We start from the raw sequence: 19,617 nt of genomic DNA on the forward strand, positions 1-19,617 counted from the left end.
TAAATTTCGAGCAAAAGTTTATAAAAAGCGATCGAATGAGTGAGAAAGAGAGTATGAGAGCAAAAGTAAGGGATTGAAAGCGAAAATGTAAAGTTCGGGAAGAGCCAGGAGTAGTAGTAGCGACGGCGGCAGCATGAAACAGTACCAACCGAAAATTAAATGGTGTGGAATGTACTGGAAATGAAGCACGAATGTGTTTAACACTTTTAATGTTAAAACGACACGAGTCTCACTCTTCGGTAAAAATCGCTGCCACTACATATTCGTTGATTTTTACCTTTGGCTAGTTGCTTCTCTGTAAACGGACGCAACTCTGTGGGCAAAATTATCGATGCTTTGTCGTGCATAATCTAACATCTTTCTCTTCTCTGCAAGCAATCGCTGCACATTTTTGGTTCATTTTGCGCTTCGATTTTCATTCCCACAGCCCATTATTTTATCGCGTGCATTGAAGGATTCATTAAACCTTTTTCTCTCTCTCCCTCTCTCTCTCTCTCTCTCTCTCTCTCTCTCTCTCTCTCTTTTTCTGTCGAAAAAAACTTTTTGTTCTCATTGCGCGTTTTTGGTGCGACCAGAATTTTTCTCTAACTTTTGATTCATTCTCCCGGTAACTATTTCAATTGCCCGAATTGTTCACATCATCAACATTCGATGTGTTCTTTGCTCCCAGTTTACTAGTGAGTTTGCCATAGCGTTTGATTCATTAGGAATCAAGAAAAATGTTTAAGGAAAATTCGACTAATGGAAGGGAATGCGTCACGAAATTGCACGAAAATTATGCTTTGACCAAATGATGAAATGTCACAAAACAAAACTAGGAAATCATTCCAACATTTTCGCTGTTTCTCTCTCTCGGTTACTCTTCTTTTTTTTCACTCCCCTTCGACCGCTGCCAATTTTACTTGCTTGCTGCTTTCTTGTAGTTTAATCAGGCTACAATCAGGTAGGTTAAATTGTTGCAAAACAAGCACAACCAATTGAACGTTCAAAAGCGACAATTTAAAATGCGTTGTGTCGCTTTCTACACAAACTACAGCTGGTTACCCATAAATCTATTGTTAGTGTTGTCGTTTGCATCGAAATCGTATATAATTGCAATTCATTCGAAAGGGGTGAAAAGGGTGGGAAGCGGTGTACAGATGTTGGAATTCCAGTAAATGTTCAATAGCGTAAAAATTTTGATTTTGAAAAAAAAAATGAGATTTAAATCACAATCTTACCGTCGTGCGAATCGTACAAATAAATAATTTTTTCCCATCCATAGTGGCGAATAGTGTCGATGATTGCCTCATGGTAGTCGGGTCGCATACTTATGGCAAAATCAAGAAATCCAGACGATGGCGTTAACACCTGAAATTAAAAAATGTCATAAGTTACATGTGGCTAGAAAGAGAAAATATGGTTTAATTTTTTATGTTGTTTCAATCTTAAATTTGTTCAAATTAATTAATCCAACCAATCGTTTCTGGGACATTTTTTTAGTGACCATAGCCACAATGATAAAAAAATCATGTATGTACATTGTACACAAGTTTTGTGGCTCAAAATGAATTCATTGATCGATTACGTTACATTATTTGCTAATAACCACAATGGACATGTCGCTGCAGCGGCAGATATAGATTGGAAAATCGTTTGTTTAACACGAAAACATCAAATGGTATTGTGTACTGTTGCCGTTGTCGTTTGTTCAATTTGAATGCATCACATAATATACACAATGCACATGCACTGCACAACGTATGCAATAAAATAATACAAAACTTTTGAGATGATTCACGTTTAGGTATACACACGATTCACGATACACACATTTTCCATTTAATTTAATTGATATATTCGATCTCTGGCAATGCAACGCCTTTTAATAACCAACTTCAATGCCAAATTGCCAATACGCCAGCATTGATAAGTTACGATATTCACTTTATAAAATATATCAGATTCATTGCCATTGCTCTTTCTCGATTGCCGCCTATTTTACTATCTCAGTCTCGTCTTCACTTCAATTCGATTAAAGTGAAAATTTAATTGATTAAAGATAAAATTTGCCCGTAAATCGAATATGGTGTAGTGCAATGAAGATGATGTTGGCAATAGTAGTAATAATCGTTCGATCAACGTTGCATTGATTGAGTATGGACGATGTATAGAGGTTGACAAATGCCTCAGTCACATCTCAACCAATGATTATTAAGGTTTACAAACGACTTTTTTTTCTCTTCTATTTGGCCACTTACCGCAAAATGACAAGCATGTATTCTGTAAGTGTGTGAATACTAGTATATTCTACTTTTAAATAGACGAACGAATAGAACAGTGCACACCAGTGCATGCCAATTTTCATTTTGAATACAAAATTTTTCGTATCAATCGTTCGCATGAATCTTCCTTTAGTCGGTATACCAATAAAAAAAAAATTGGCCATATCGTAGCAAGAAAGATGAATTGGCCAAAGAATGTCAGTTGCAGTTATTTCATGACACTCTACGTATACCATTGTAATTAGATTACTGCACATTCAATGTTTCTCATCTTTCGGATATTTATTGCTAGAATAAATACGTAAATTGGATTTTTTTTCACTCACTTTAGTGAGTGCATGCGGTACATTCTGCCAGTTCATAGACTTTGTCTATGTCAAATAGGTATGTTCATAAATATTTGTTGTTGCTGCTACTTCTACTGCTATGTTGTTATTGTTGCTATAATAGACACTGCAGTGCCGTTGGTTTTTCGGTCACAATGCTGATGATGAGCACTTTGAGTGGAACATTATTTCGAAGTTTCTTTGACTATTGATTTGTAATCTTGAACATTGTCATTTGGACGACGAGCATCGGTTTCTCGGATGGTTTCGGCCCCTCCAAAACTGGTTCATCGTTATGGGGTAGCATTCGATTTATTCGTTGTATATTTTATCACTTCGGAATTGGAGAGTCGGTAAAATGTTCCACTGCTTTGCTTTTTACCAGAGTATCCTAGCGCAAAGATGTAGAATATTTATGTAGTTTTCTGTAGTAAGGTATAATATACCGGAGATTGCTTGTGTCAAAATAATATATGTGTGATTTTCTCTTTCGGAGAGAAAACGACCGAACGAAGAAGATGTATATAAAAAAGAGAAACAAAACGAAAAATCGGTAACAACAACATTATTTTGGGGTGTTCACTTCAACCAAATTCAATTCCTCATACTCAAACATTAATCAGAGAAATACGTGCGAAAAAAAAATAGAAAGAGAAAAAGAAAGATGTTTTGATGCTGAGCAGAGAGGAGCACATAATAAAACTTCTATCACTAACTCGACGCTTTTTGCAATGAAGCACATAGCATAGGTATAGTGACGACAAGAATGGCACATGATCGAGTTTTCGTTTGTGAAAAAAGACGTGAAATCGATGGGAACGAGAAAAACAAAAATTGTTGTAAGCTGGGAACAATCAGCGAAAAAATGACCTTTGACACAGTGAAAAAATGGCCATATCATTTTATATTTGAACATCAATGTATTGGTCTCATCTTTCATATGCTTCGATCTTTTTTCTCGTTTTTTTTTCTTCTCTTCAAACAAATGTATACGTATTACTTGTCATTGACTTGCCGTTCACACTTCTCTTGTTCCCTTCGTTTTCGTTATTTTGACGCCTAGCTTTCTGAAATCATGCATAAAACAAAAAAAAAAAGAAGTAAAAATCCGTAACAAAATCATTTATCATTTTCATCATAGCACATCAATCGAAAAGGTAAAACCATTTGGCATGTCAAAAAGAGTCAAAAAAGTTTTCCAAAGTAGAGGAAAAAAAACATTGAGGCCGTGACTCGGATGCCACTCTTTCTTTCGCGCGCGCATTGCCTGCAAACAAATGGGTAAATACAGTTTTGTGTTTGATAGTACATCATAAGAGAACGCATAAATTTTTATATTTTCAGACTGAGGATTTCGTTCACCGAATTTTGCACGTAAAAGATTTTGCAGGTCCTATCTCACATACTTGCTCAATAATCGCCCAAATGTGGATATAAAGAATGAGAAATTCATCTACCAACCATAAGAAGTGCAAGAAGAAACCGAGAAAACTGAAAAACGAACGAGAAAAAAAAACGCGCCATAGAATTCGAAAGTGAAATGCGAGTGGCGAAAGCAAACATATAGTGTCAGAGGGGAAAAAAATCCATGTAAGTACCAGCGAGCTGTAGCTAAATGTAAATGACATAGAAATTTAGATGAAATGTGGACGCGTACACAACAAACTCTGTGTGACACAAAGTGAAGAAGTGAAGAACAACTACGGTTGTGTTTCTTAACTGGTGTGCCTTCTTTCTCGTTCTCTTATTACTTGCTATTGCCTTTCGCTGTGGTCGTCATTGGTGGGTGCGAATTTGGTAAACGGTATGTGCATGATAAAACGCGTTCAAACCCAACAAAATGGATAAAGAACTGTAAGATAAACCGTTTTTAGTCGATGTTGAAGTGAATTTTGATTCGGAGGCTTAAATGGGTTTACGTATTAACTCATATATATGTATACACATGATAGCTGTTGCCCTCTTAGTTTTTACAGCCACTCCATTCTGGAATATAATATTAGGTTATGTCATGTCTAGTGTGCATCACATCACACCCATTTGGAAAGCGAGACGGTGCGTTGATGCTTTTGGGTTTGCTTGTTATGTACAACAGGAAACGCATGTGACTTCTTGAAGTAAAAGTAAGAAAACTTTATCAAATCCCTGTGGGTGTTTTCTGACTCTCTTTTTTCCATGCTACTGTTGTTGTTGTTGGTGGTGTTGTTTGCAGCCGCTTTTGTTGTTATTCATTTTTCTTTTTCTTTTTTTGTTGTTTTGGAATTGCGTTTCGATCGACCAGTATCCTTCATAAGCTGCACACACTGAGACCTTATTGACGCAATATAAAGTGAACATGTGACAGTTACTTGGAATGGATCGTAATATAGTGGGTATCACAAAAACGGTGGATGCAGTGCATGGGTTTAACCTCTACTTCATGTTGAGCTAACCAAACACACACACACACATACACACCATGTCAATGGAATTCGAATGTGTGCAGTTTTAAAATAGGGCCCCTCTGGTGCCGATTTTACTTCACATTCTCTCTCTCTCTCTCTCTCTCTCTCTTGCTCTTTCATTCCCGCTTCTCTTGGCTTTAAGTTTTCGAAGCTTTGTTCAACGATCGTTCGCGTTCCAACTCTCTCATTTGCTTTTCTGCTGTCATCTGCAATAACATCCAAGTGTACTTGAAACTCGTTGCGTTTGCTTGTCGATTCTCTCTCGGTTTGCATACTCTCTTTTGCTTCATTCTGTATTCATTGTCCAATACTCTTAGCAACTATCATACAAATTCACGAGTAACATATTTATTTTGAGACTTTTTTTTTCTGCTTTGTCACTCTTTGTTATTCATTTTGGTAGCGTTTGTTTCGATTTAGTATGCATCTTGTATTTAATTCCTTGGTGCAAGTTTATTCTTGAACGCTTTTCGGTTTTTACATTATGCTCTCTTTCTTCCTCTGTCGTTTCACTCTTTTTGGCTACACCATCATCATTTTCTCACATGCTATATATTTGACTTTCGCCAAGAGACATTGATACCATACACTGAAGTGAATGTATGTGTGTGTGAGTGTGTGTTTATGTGTATTTTACTTCTGTCGAAAGTATTTTCTATTTGTTACGCAAAAACAAACTCTGAATATTTAGTAGATTATTTACATTTTGGTTAGTATAATGTATGTCTCTGAAAATGTACTCTTTTCATTTATTTTTTTGGTCTCAACAGCGTGTGTTTCTGTGTTGCTTTCATTGTTGAATCGAATCATGGTACACACAATCATACAATAAGTCTAGCTAGTTATTTATATCATCTATTGCTTTAGCGATATAAAAATAGCTGCTATTTAACGCATCTCTTGGCTTAGACGATGTGTATGCTGGACATAACATGGTGTCATTGTTTTAAATGATTGACATTTTAAATCATTTTAAGCTTCACAGCGTCGGAGCGAAGAGATGCGTTGAATAGCAGCTTTTTTCATATCGCTATAGCAATAGATGATATAAATAGCTAGCTAGACTTAATCTATGCACAAAATGACCTATGAGCGTTTATGTCATTAAATATGTGTAGAAATTCTCATAGCGTATAAATATACTTTTCATGATCTCAGTAACTACTAGTTTTCTGTAAACCTTATGTTGAAATGAGCTTTTGCTAATGCCTGCCAAAGAATGATTTCTGTATAAAGTAAATAGGATCAATCCTTTGTTCAAAAATCAATAGTAAATTTTTGAAAAAAGGTAAATAAACGTCTTTGCAAAAAAATTCAAAAAAGGAAAATGCAAAATATCGTGTTAAAAGAATTTGCAAACGGATTCCACGACCAACAAAAAAGTCCATTTTGGGGACCTTTTTTAGTGTTTTGTTTAAAATGATTTCACATCAAATCTGTGCAAAAAAACACCACTCAAGTGTCTTTCTTTTCTTAAACGATATATCTTTCCAAGTAAAAAAATACAGCATCAGAAATAATTAAAATATTAATATAAAACTTTTTTTTTTGCGATCCTTTGTGTACAATTCCAGGGAAATCTATTGTTCAGTTTCGATGAAAAAACGTTCAACAGAGTGTCGATATTGACAGTAACATCATTGGTGACAAACATTTAAATTCTCGCAACAATAATAACCGCGCTCTGTTGTTGCGCAACTTTTTCTCTAAAGTCCAATACTAAAACTGTTTGCCATTTGACGCCTTCTTATGCTGAGAAAAATCACCCATCGTCTTTCCGTTACTTACATCTTCTATTTCACAAAAACAAAAAAATACAATTGCGTTCCATCACACATACATTTTGGATTGTTTGATTTTCTCCACTACGATATTCTTGAACAGCATTAAAATTCACAAATACACGTTGTCTATTATAATTCTCTCGACGTATAAGTGTAAATATTCAAATATCATTTGAAACAGAATGCGATCCAATGTAAACATTTGGTCCCTTAGCCACAATACAAACACATTTTCGCTAGACAGTTTATTTTGACCGAAAGAAAATTCCCTTTAACGCCTTTTTTTCGTTCTGTAACACAGTGATATATGCAAAGCATTGATATAAATCGAAATTCCAACAACACCAGTCATCCAACAACATCAAACAATAACAGAAAAAAAAAACAAGCAAACAAACGATTTTATATGTCGATAACGCCAACTCGCCGAGCCCCCTGTTGGAAACGATATAATAGACTTTTGTTTCGCTATGAATACTTGAACAAACGATCCATCCAGTGCATAATAATGTTTCAATGTTTACAATTGTATTCGTGACATCGAAGCGATTAAATTTTGACATCGAGCACCATTTGATTTTAAATATTAGTGATTGCTTAAAATGATAGGCCGAGACTTCATTCATGGCATTGTTGTTGCATGCTTCGGTTTGGTGGTGGTGGTGGTGTTGTTATTGTTATGCTCAGTGTGATGGATGGTGTTGTTCTCATTTGTTGAATTTCAATGATGAGATCGAGTGAATATTTATCAAAAGAAAAAGAGAAAAACAACTACACAACACATTATATTACTATGGGAATTTCGAATAAATTTTATACCAAAACTGCATCATAAATGCCGAGAAATTATTCAGATGAAGTAGCGATGGAAGAAAATATTATGCCAACCATACCCGTATCTTTGATGTATAAGAAAATTAACTAACATTTTAATACAATGTTGTTGGCTTTTTTCGTCTAGTTTCGTTACTCGAATAAGCTCCAACCATTTTTGCTGCACACTTATTGCATTTTTTTATAGTTTCAAGTCCTCGAAATAATAATCAAATTTAACAACATCGACATTATTCATGGCATTTTTCTTTCTCATATCGATGGTACCAGCTCTCATCATTTTCTATATTATTCTTCCATTAATAAAGATATAATACTGTATTGGGTTTTTACTCATTTATTTGCATTACAAAATGGCATGGTATGAAGTCCAAGTGACAGATGCCGTTGCTTCAATGTTAAATGTGACGAACATAAATTCGCATCTAATCACTCTCGAATCTAAGTACATAATTGCATCGGTGTTGTTACAATGTAATGTATAAAATTACATCAGCATCATTGATTATGTGAAATACACACTATATCTTGATGATAATTACATAAAACATTGTTTTTGTGAACATTTTATAAAAGGAAAATAAGTGCATCAGAAAATATCAAATAAATATTTTATCATCGAATGATATTCAATAAATATTGAAAGCAATTGGATGATATAACTTATTGACTGACTTGTCCCGTCGGTATAATGATTTAAATTTTGTTTGACAGTGCGCAATTTTATTAGAAAATATCGTTTTAAAATGATTGCATTTTTTTGGCAAGAACATTTCAACTAACGATTTAAAATCAACAAAATCGTTTTTTTATGTGTGTCAAAACCTCAAAATGTTGCCAACTCAAAAACTGCTTTTGGCCATTTTTTGTCCATATATTTCATCCAAGCGCACGCAATTTTAAGCGCATATTTAAAAAAAAAAGAGTATCAAGCACGATACAGTACATCATTACGGGAAAAATGCCCCTTTCGAATTATTTATATCAAAATGTGTGCCATAAACAGTCGTCGATTTGATAATCGTTCATAATAAAATATTATATTTTTTTCATTATCAATGCTGTCTGCATTGGTTTGAACGCAACAATCACACCCCGTTCTAATATATGAGTATGCTTAATGTCCAACATTCATTTCAAGCTCGTACATCGTATGACATGGTCCTTTTGTGTCTGAATATAAAATGTAATGTACGAATGAAGCAAGCCAAATTACTGTTTCCATTATCATTAGTTTTGGTATTTTTCTGTGGTTTTCGACCGAAAATGTATGTCGGAAGGATAAACCAACAAGCGGCAAATAGAAAACCATAAATTTTTCGAATTTGTTCAACACAATTTCAAACAAATTGCTGAACATGCCCTGAATATCGTTTTTGAAGCAAAAGAAATCGTTTTGGTTGGCTATCGCATTTTTTCTCTCTATATCTCTTTCTCTTTATCTCTTTTCCTCTCTCTCTCTCTGTGTATTCTATGATGGATAATTATTTTTGTTACATTGGATGGGCGAGCACACCAAATCGGAATGCTGTTCATTTTGATACAAATAAACCGAAAAATCATTCATTTGAATTGGCAAATGACAAATAAATATGCAAACACGAAAATGATTTTAAGCTTCATATGTTTTTGAGACACATGAAAGCATGCACCCACACAAATACAGTTTTTTTTTCATCGACCTTTGGTCATTCGCGAAAATTATGCTTTTTTCCCATTGAATTTCATATCATTAAAAGGACTATATTAACAGTTCAACAGGTTCCAAAAATCCATGAAATTTAATCGTTATGAATGAAATGTCAGTTCCGCTTTTAGATGAGATTTCATTGACATGGATTTATTAAAATTAATAATGACAAAATTGTTGCCAGAAAAATATCAAACTCGTTATTTTATTGGTTTTTGATGAAATTTGTCGAATATTATTTGGTGTGTGTGTGTGTGTTTTTTTTTTCCTGTTCCATGTTCCATTTTCATTTGAAGAGAAAAGAAAATCGGTCGCATTGAAATCATAAATGGCTGTGGTAAATATGCGATTTTTATCGGATTTTTATGAGCACCACAAGCACAAAATGATGCGAAAATTTCCAAATTATCGTAGTCAGCTGACTTTATTTGTATTACATGGATGCCATTGTGGATAAAAGCTCATAAGCTGAAGAAAAAGCATTTGGGGTTCAAGTAAATCCTCTGTGGTGTTTGTGCATGAATTGCGTCTGAACACCGATTTAAGATTCAGTATGCGTTTTATGTCTATTTACAATTCCAATGTACATCTTGCCATGGCCGAAGTCTTCGGCCGATATTCTCCATGCTTTTTTTCCCTCTTTCTCTGTCTGTCTCTTTCATTGCTTCAAATATTCATTAGGATTTTTAGTCGCTATGCTTTGCGGTTGGCATAATTTAAAGTGCACAATTTTACTGATGTTTATTTACATTTTCATGAGAAAGTGCGGAAGAAAGAAAAACGGAGAAAAGAGAGAGAGAGAACAAGAGAATAAGTAAAGAAGATTTTATAATACTGCTGTACCGCATGCCACGTGGTGGACGCCGCATATTCTCGGTCATTTTCGGTACGTCAACAAATAAGCTCAACGCTATTATTTGCTACGATGCATATATTCCACACTGCAAATAACGACTCACAAAAAAAGACATGGAAAAACTATTTTCGAGCGAGCACAAATCGCTTTCTCCTAATTTAGTTCCGAAATGGCAAAATGGTACATTTTCATGGCAAAATAAAAACTGGACTCAAAATTTGTAGACAGAATAATCTAGTAAACGAAGAAAAAAGATTCAATCGACGAATACACAAAAATTATTTTGTAGAAAGTAAAAAAAAAATTTGCATGCGAAAAAAGCGCTTGCGATCGAACGATAGAATGACAATTTTAAAAAGATGTTGTAGTTCGTTTGGGGAACAAGTGAAAGGGTTTCTGTCATGAATATATACACATACAGACATGAGTCGATGAAAAAGAAACAATGAGCTCATTGAATTGAAATCGGCGAGCGACGGAATTTGAGTAAAATGAAGAAATTTATACACATTTACATATATGTGCATGAAAACTATATTGTGTGAATTTAAAAGGAAAATAAAATCCATGCAATTCGTATCTTCACCATTACAAGCATCTACCATTGATTTCAGTAGTACAACTAGGGTGTTTTCTATGATCGTTGTTTCAAAGTGGCTTATTCTAGTCATCATTAGAGCTGTGCATTGCGCATATAAATTAATGCAGTCAATATTGTCAAGCTATAGCTATATTGAGCTTCAAAACAAGTGTAAATGGTATGCTATCGCATTATTTTCTCAATTTTATCGATATTAATAGAAATAATTCAATGGAACAAAAGACCAGGATAGTAACATCAATGTAGCCCGAATGTTATTGAGACACATACCCTTGTTATATGGACAGTGAACACCCTACACGTTGCAACTGACGATTTCTTTTTCAATTTGATTAAGATTCGCTTCGAAAAAAATTCTCTTTGAAGAGATAAAATGTCGAACAAATGTATAAACGAAAAGCTAGAAAGTCGAATGAAACGAAGCAAGAATCGGAAATACTTTTCATTTTGTATCTCTTTTAGTAGATTTTGTATGTGTCGAAGCGTGCGAGTCATTTACAAGCAAATGTTCATGAAGCTAACAAGAGAAACGTATATATTTTGTTTCAGTATAAATAAAAAAGAAAATGCTTCTCTCTCTCATTCTGTTCATGACTACTTTTTTTGTTTCATTGATCGAGCCGTTGTATGTACAATCAATTGCTCTGAAGAAATTTAATGTGGTTGCAATCACTTCAGAAAGGCACACATACACCCATCAATACAGAGAAAAATAGTGAGTAAAACAACGAATATAAGAAAGAAGGAGAAAATGTATTTATACGCGAATCGAATCTGACTTGATACTCAATTCATAGAGAGTTTCTATTATCAAGTCAACTTTTCATTGTGGTTCGTTGAAGCGCAACATCAGTCAACATTGATTTTCTACTAGACATTTTCGAATAAATGATTGTCGGTTTTGTCTATCCTTTTTCATTTCCGTCTTTTGACTCTAGTTACGCAACATCGTCAAAGTAGAACACAAAGAAAAAGAATGAGAGAAAAAAGCTGATGATCGCAAGGAATCCCGGAATCGCTCGATTGTAGTTTTTTTTTATCTTTATCCATTCTTTCTCTTTTTCTCTCTAAATGTACCTAGAAGAAATGTAGGCGAAAGCTCCTTTTCATTCTTCTTGAATGAATGTTAAATATTGACTCTTTGAAAGATTTGGATTTTCACTCTGTATAAATATGTGTGAATGTATGTGTTGTGCGCATATAACGAACAGAAAAAACAACCGAAGTCAGCCAGATTAAAATACACGCTTAATTCATATATTAAAATCTTTTTTTTATGACAATTCACTCAGTTGTTTTTCCTCGAATAGTGTAGAGCATGATATTTGCATTTGGAAATCATATAATATTGAAATATGCGCCAAGAGCCTTATGCGCTTGGCGAGCACACAAGTAAAAATTTGATTTGACTCACAATTGTTCCTCTACTCGTTCGTTCAGTTCATTTTTATCATTGCCCATCCGTTCTCTGGCAGCTATTTCACGTTTATTATAGTAAACTGCATATGCTTATGCTACATTTCTACTGTTAATGGTATTCGCTGTTCGTGTAATTTGATTTTCAGACGCATTCAGATACAAATTTCATATGTTTTTCACAAGCGTCGTTTCACATGCTCCCACATCTTCGTTACATGAACCGTTTGCATTCAGTCGAGATCATATGTTCACATTTAACGAGCGAAAGAGGTATGAAATGATAGAGCAAGAGGGAAAAAAATGTCCATGCATTGAAATGAGGAAGAATGGCTTCGGGCAGTGAACGAAAATCCCAGAAGACAGATAGAATATATGGAAAAAGGAGGAAAAAAACGTGAAATAGCTAACGATTAAAATTTAAACTAATAAAATTTAATGGTTTCGTTACATTATTTTTTTGTATGTCTTATATTTTTGTATGCACTGAGGTCCTTTCATCAAGAAATCCAAGCCGAACAAAGTTGGTGTCTTGCTCAGGCTGCACCACAACAACCAATTCAAATAAAAAAAAATTAACAGAGCGAACAACCCAATGGGGCATGGTCCTCTCGCGATTCATACACACCAACACTTCAACACCACCGATTTATTCGGATTTTTGCATTATTTCTCAACACAACTGGGCAATGACAGTATAGTGTTTCTTTTTTTGTCGGTTGTATTCCATTCTTTTTTTTTTTTTTTTTTTTGGTGAAATGGAGTTGGTGTTCAAAATGAAACGGCGATTGGGGTCTGCAGTGGTGTGTTGTTGATTTCAATTTCCATGTTTGTGCTCGCGTTTACCATACCATTTTTTGAGTGGGAAAAGTGATTCCAAAGAGAATGTGCTATGCTCAAGATGTTCATATTATACGACTGGAACGTCGTATACATGCCATGCTGGGTAGTTGTAATGCAAGTGAAATATGAAGGAGTTTTTCTTCGTTGGTTCGCTTGCTTGCTTGTTCGTTCTACTTTATTATTCATCATCATCATTACAACTTATCATCAGATAAATATGGCGTGTGAGCGTTTACATGAACCATTCTCGGTTGCATTGTGTATTAGATCACATAATAATTCCCATTTCATTTAAGCTCATTTTGGCCAACATTTTCTGGTGATACATTTTATGTGGTCAGTTTGTTTCGAAAATACGTGGCTTTGGCTTAACCACCAACATGGAATGCCATTGGTTTTGTTTTGATAAATGTGAAGACATTGACGGGTTCGATTCTCATGTAAAGCATACGTTGGATGTGTTGCCACATGTTTTTGCTTTGCTAATGATTCTTTGAGTGTTTTCGGGATAGACCGTCTTTATAAAGAGTTCTAATCGTTTCGCATCTTTACATTGTGCCGATGTTTTAGATGGGATGAGTTTTATTTTTCTTGTGTGGATGTGCCTCACTTTACCTCAGTATCTTATAGATGCAAGCTATATTCACAATTATCGTGCCCATACTAATGGCACTATCTCTTTTTTTCCTGATTTGCTCATCATCTTCGTGCTGTTCATAAATTTAGAGCACAGCATTTGCAGCAAAGATTAAGATTAAGATGTTGCGAATGAGTTGTGAGGTTAAACTATATGCGATCGTAAAGCCGATAACTAGTACTAAATATAAATTTCTTGATTTTCATTTCCATTCATTTTCATTCTTCTTATAGCATCTCTTTTTTACTTTAGTGGTAGTTAGTGTTTATCGCCTTGCCCTTGTTCGTCTTGTTGATATGTTTTTAGCGCGTTTGTAAGCATTTCACGTTTCATCGTTCATTGTTTTGTCTGTCTGCTCCTCACTCTGCATTTTCCCCTTGAACTCTTCAAATTTTTGTCTTTATTTCTGTTCGCCATCCTTTCATTTCATCTATTTTGTGTGTGTAGTTTTTCTTCTACTTTCACTTCTACAGCTAGTACAACTACTATTACTTCTTCTTCTTATACTTCTTATTCTTGCTGTTGTTTTTGTTTATCCGCATCATTTTCTGTGTGATTCTTTTGTAAAATTTTGTCTCTTTGCGCTCGAGTTTACTGTAACTGCATGCCGTTGAAAATACATTTGATATGATCAGTTCAGGTGAATGCACACTTAACTCGTAATCAAAATGTAAGAAACAATAAAAATAAATGAAATGGATATTTTGTATTGCAGAAAATCGGGATTGCAATATGAAACGAATCTACGAGCGTTCAAGTTTTGTGAATGTGTATGTATGTTTGTCCGCATAAACACGTGTGCTCTATCAGTTTTAGTGCGGGCGTACGTGGATCGTGAACAAATAAAATGATATGATGTGAGAACCTGAGCTACGAGAGATGCATGAGCAAAATGGCAATTTCCACTTTGGAGTTTTATTACATGGAATATCACACAAATTGTTGCCATTCCAAATAGTTTGCTATTATCATTTTGGCTAACATTCGTTTCACTCTTGAATCGCTCTGCCAGTCACTTTAATTAAAATATTAGTTTAAATGGCGATACAAGGGCACATTGAACACCGTCATCCAAACAAATTTAATAACCTTCCCACCTCTCCTAACCTCCCCACCCAAACAAAAAAACAGTCATAATAATTACGATAAAAATGTAAATGTTTCAATTTAGAAAAAACCGCAATGAACGTATTAAAAAAAGTAGTAGCAACCAAATCAAAATCAAAACCAAAAAATGTGATAGAAGATAGTCAACAAAGAAATCAACGGTCCAAATGAAATGCCAAACAGAATGGGAGAATTTCCACGGGTTTTTATTTAATATCGATAAAGTCAAGTTCATGCACTCTTTACGCGCGTTTAACAAAACTGATTCTTAAACTACAATAAAGAAAATAGCGTTCGAAGTGCAGCAGTTGCTGAACATTTTTTGAGATCCTTTTGAACCAATCAAAAACTTTTCGATCCGAATTGTATACATATATACGAAAAATTCCTGCGGATTTCGTTTCAAACGAATGGAGAAGAGATGAAAAAATATTGAAAGGAGAAAGGGATGAAAAAAAGTCGCAGTTCAAAACACATTTCCAACGGCAAACTTTGAACGAATAAGGACATGAACAGAAAAAAAACAACGATTTTGGTAAGAAGAAAACGTTAGTTCTTGGCTTTCAAAGTGCAGAAAATAATATAAAATAAAAGTAAGCCGTTATTGTTTGCTCTCTATGACTTTGTTTCATAGCGATTCCAATATCGAAAAGAAAAAGATCTTTCGGAAAAAGAGAACGGCTGTATCGCGCTCTCTCTCTCTCAGTGTGTGTGTGTGTATTGAAAAAATAATTTTACAAGAATTAAAAACAAATAACAAAAGACAAAGGTAGCGGAAAAAATACACCGAAGAAGAAATCAAAATTGCCGTTCTTTTGCGTGTGTTTTGTTTAGGTAAAACTTTTACTTTAAATCGACAGAAGAAAGCGAGTAAAATGAGTGAAATGGATAAAATGAAAAGTTAAAATGTCTAAGCGATTGAATTCTGAGACGGAAATGTTCAGTTCAGTCATCAAAATACACATCTATTGAAGAATGAGGAAAAAAAAAACACGAAAGAAAATGTATACATATTTTGCTAGTGATTCTAAACTCTTAATATTTCGTGTTTGGTTCAAAAGAATGAACGAATCAAAAAGGAAAAAGCAATAAAAGGGTTCATGTTCTCAATATCAAATCTGACGGGGTTTTTTTTCGATTCTTTCTGCTCATCGTTCACTTTGGTGAGGATGGCCTTAGAAGCTTCCTTCGTTACAAGTTGCTGCATTTCGGCATAAATCAAGAAAAAAAGAAGCTCAAATGAAATGAACCAAAGCGAATACGACGACGAGAATAATTTTTTGTTGCGTCTTCATCCTCTCTCTCTCTCTCTCTCTCTCTCTCTCTCTCTCTCGTTCTCTCTCGTAAGATATTTATAGGACGTGATTTTGAGTCGAATTCCCTTGATTTGGTAGTCCGTATCATCTGACTGTCTCATCTCCGAATTGATTGGTTTGGCAAAAGCATGCAAAATTATTACATTTCCCGTATAATTTCTTTTGTATTTTTTTTTGCATGCATTTTCACTTGTCAGTACGGTCATCAATGGCAAAGTACCAACTATATGCTCAAAGCGGAAAGAAGCATCACCCAAACCCGAAGATATTATCAAGAGCCGACACTAGAAAAATTGAGACGCGATCTGAAATGCGGAAGCTTTAACGAGAACATCGCCAGCAGTTATTACGATTACATTCAGTTGTCGTAAATTTAGATTTCGTTCTCTCTTTTTTGCGACCGTTCGTCCCTCTTCTACGTTTTTTTTTTCTTCTTCACTCTCTCATTCTTCTTATCCGGTTGAAAGACCATCGGTACTCTTCATTACGGCCCGTTTTTGCACAACCATTTTCACACATTCACACCGAAAGTGTTCCCATATAAATTTTCTTTCATGATTATTATGAGCACACTTCGTCTAACTGCATTTATTATTTCATGTGATTTTATTTTGGGTTTGCTTAAAATTCACCACCTTCGTTTGTCGTCGTTACCATTGGCTGTGGACGTGTTTGTATGTGTGTAAAAAAGATAGCTAAACTTATCAAAGGTTCAAAATAAGGCTACTACGCTGTGTTTCGCCTTAAATGTGTGCTCATATGCAAGTAAATATTATTTGAATGTAGATTATTTTTTTTTTGCAACGAAAATCCAAAAGTACAAATGAAGTTGAGAAATGGTCTGAGTTCATCAGGAATTAAATGCGTTTGCAAAGGAGAGTACACGTTTTGCATCCCTGATTTATTTCGTTTTCATTTCCTTTCTCTTGCTCGCTCGGTGCTATATGCACATCTATGAGCTTTCTTTCTTTTCTTTTCATTTTTTTTTTGATGATTTTTTGTCATTTTCTTTCACTGGGTCGATTCATTTTTGAAATGAACCTGACAAAAGTTTTCATACAGCGTACAGCTATAATTGAGCGTTTTGAAACATGACTCACCTTTTCCGGACCGAATGGTGTAACAAAAGGCATCTGGAAGGTATTACTGTACGAATGTAATGTATCAAACGATTCGGGTGAAACAGCTCCTAGCATTGAAAATACACCACGTGAAAATTGATTGCATACTGAAAAGAGAAACAAAAAAATAAATTGTGTAAATAAAATGGATAACAACAAAAGGTTTGGCTGGAAAAAACAGGTCTCATGGCACATGCACAATCAGCACATTGAATATTTTCATTCAACTACTGTACTAATGTACAAATGTATTTAGAGTTAAATAATTTGAGATTTTTTTTGCAATCGCCATGTTTTTTTAAAAATGTAATTCAAAAATATTTGCTAAATAGCAAGTGATACTGTCAATTACAAGCACACAATTCCAGCATAAATACAACACACAAAAAGCAAAATCATGTTCTAGTTTTAAATGTGTACTTAATTCGTATGTGTATAACAACATAGATAATTTGCACATTATAACAATCCAGATAAATAATACAAAATTGATTTTGAAAATGCGCGAAAAAAACATCTGTTTAGTTTTTATGCTTTTGTACCACCATTTCATACATTTTTTGTCGTTGCATAAGCATTTTTTCTCGGAACCAATTGCGTTCAGATTAAAATTTGAAAGGGCGGTTTTTCACATTTCCATTCAAAATGCGATTGTTGTTTCCAAAATCGTTTTTGTTGTTGTACAACGTTGTTGTTCATTAATATGATTCAATATCACGAGAAATGCAATATGTTTGTATGTAGTTGTTGATTAGGTTTTGGAGCTGTTTTCATGATGTATTGAGTATTTCAAAAATTTCAATTTATATTCCTGTAATACATTTCTCCGATTTTTAATTAAAGTAATTGCGCACACGAATGAAAAAAAACAATCACACTTTTTCCTTCTCTGCATTTATTTTGGCCTAATGAAATTTGTTGGTACGTGCTCGAATTGAGAATCAATGAGGGTGCGATACTTTGTTCAAAGCTTAAAGTTTTTAGAATATTCTACACATTGATGAAAAACCACCTAGATAAATGAGCTCTTTTGGCTATTTCCAATCAATTGCAACAATGTTTAAATAAATGATTATAAAACATGTTTTTTTTCTGCATTATCATGACTTGAAAGTGGCAAAAGAAAATGGTTGTGTTAATCTTTTTCTTATTTCGCCATCCAAAACACAAACAAAACTATGAACAAGTGCGAAAAGCGATCTATTCAATAAAACATCAGCGTTGCAACTACTAAATTTGTGTTGCTCTGTGCAAAGTTTTTTTTTCTACTTCATTTTTCTTTAGCGATAAGTTCTTAGTGTGATACTAATGATGTCTGATCTTTATGCACTTTTGTAACATTTTCGAACTTTTTCACATGCTTAAAAACGAAAAGTGTCTTTCATCCATTTTGCTTTTCTTTCGCACTCTGTTCTATTTCATTTAGTTACATGTTGTCGATCTCAACGAGATAGAGAGATAGTTTACTTCATTCAAGTTTTTTTTTTGTTCTTCTTCTTCTTGCAATTGAATTGTAATGGACGATGAAGACGCCATGTGCGACACAAATAACAACGATCAGGCACAACTTAATAAATGGCATTTATCAAGTAAAGGCGAAGAAAATGAAAAATACGACGACGAAAAAACGCCAAAAATATCGTGAAGAGCTAAACTAATCTGTGATTTTGTCATTTGTATTTAATGTTCAAGCATTTCACATCGCCATTTCGCTTTCTCTTTCGTCCACTCGGTAGCTGTCAAACTTTTTCTTTTGAAAATAACCAGAAATTTTAATGATTTTTTTACGGAATTATGCCTTCGACCATAGATCATTTGGTGTGTCTGATGCACTCAAAATCTGTTCAAGACTTTTCGAATTGTGCGCTGCATTTTTATGGTTACGCTATTTTTTTTCTTCCTTTCTCCACATTCGGCGATTTGATTGCATCAAAGAAAATCACATTAATCTTATTTAAAGGGTTCACTGCCGTAATGAAGGATTTCAAATGGAGCCGTGACATTGAAACCATTAAAAATGAACACATATAAATTAACCGAATCCAGTTTTTTAGCATGCCACTGACACATTCCACGCAATGAAAACATCAAATCGATTCTGATAGTTTATTTTAATTGTGACCAGACCGAAAATGATATTTTATGTGTTGATCAGACTAGTTAAAGAAGCCAAACGATAGGAAAAATCAACACAAAACTGTTCATAATTTTGTTATATTTACAAACGCTTGTTGAGCGTCAAAATATTCGTGGCAAGTGATTAATTTTGCTGTTGTAGTGAACATATCTAAAAAAACACTAGTAAATTGACATTCTATGAGCACTTTTTCGACAGTTCACAATTGCATTATTATTCGTTTCTATTATCTAATAACAAT

General features: G+C 34.2%; 1 protein-coding gene across 1 annotated transcript in view; it reads right to left on the minus strand.

The window, feature by feature from the left end:
* Nucleotides 1–19,617, minus strand: part of LOC116345691 (glutamate receptor 1-like) — a 162,893-nt gene that overhangs the window by 55,779 nt on the left and 87,497 nt on the right. The window contains exons 3-4 of the mRNA XM_031775299.1: nt 17,219–17,346; nt 1,221–1,350 (exon numbers count right to left, since the gene is read on the minus strand). Of these exons, the coding sequence (XP_031631159.1) occupies nt 1,221–1,350; nt 17,219–17,346 (258 nt within the window). The remainder of the gene's footprint in view (nt 1–1,220; nt 1,351–17,218; nt 17,347–19,617) is intronic.

Source organism: Contarinia nasturtii, unplaced genomic scaffold, assembly GCF_009176525.2.
Source record: "Contarinia nasturtii isolate CC-2019 unplaced genomic scaffold, AAFC_CNas_1.1 Cnas_scaffold_129, whole genome shotgun sequence".
Taxonomy (NCBI): Eukaryota; Metazoa; Arthropoda; class Insecta; order Diptera; family Cecidomyiidae; genus Contarinia; species Contarinia nasturtii.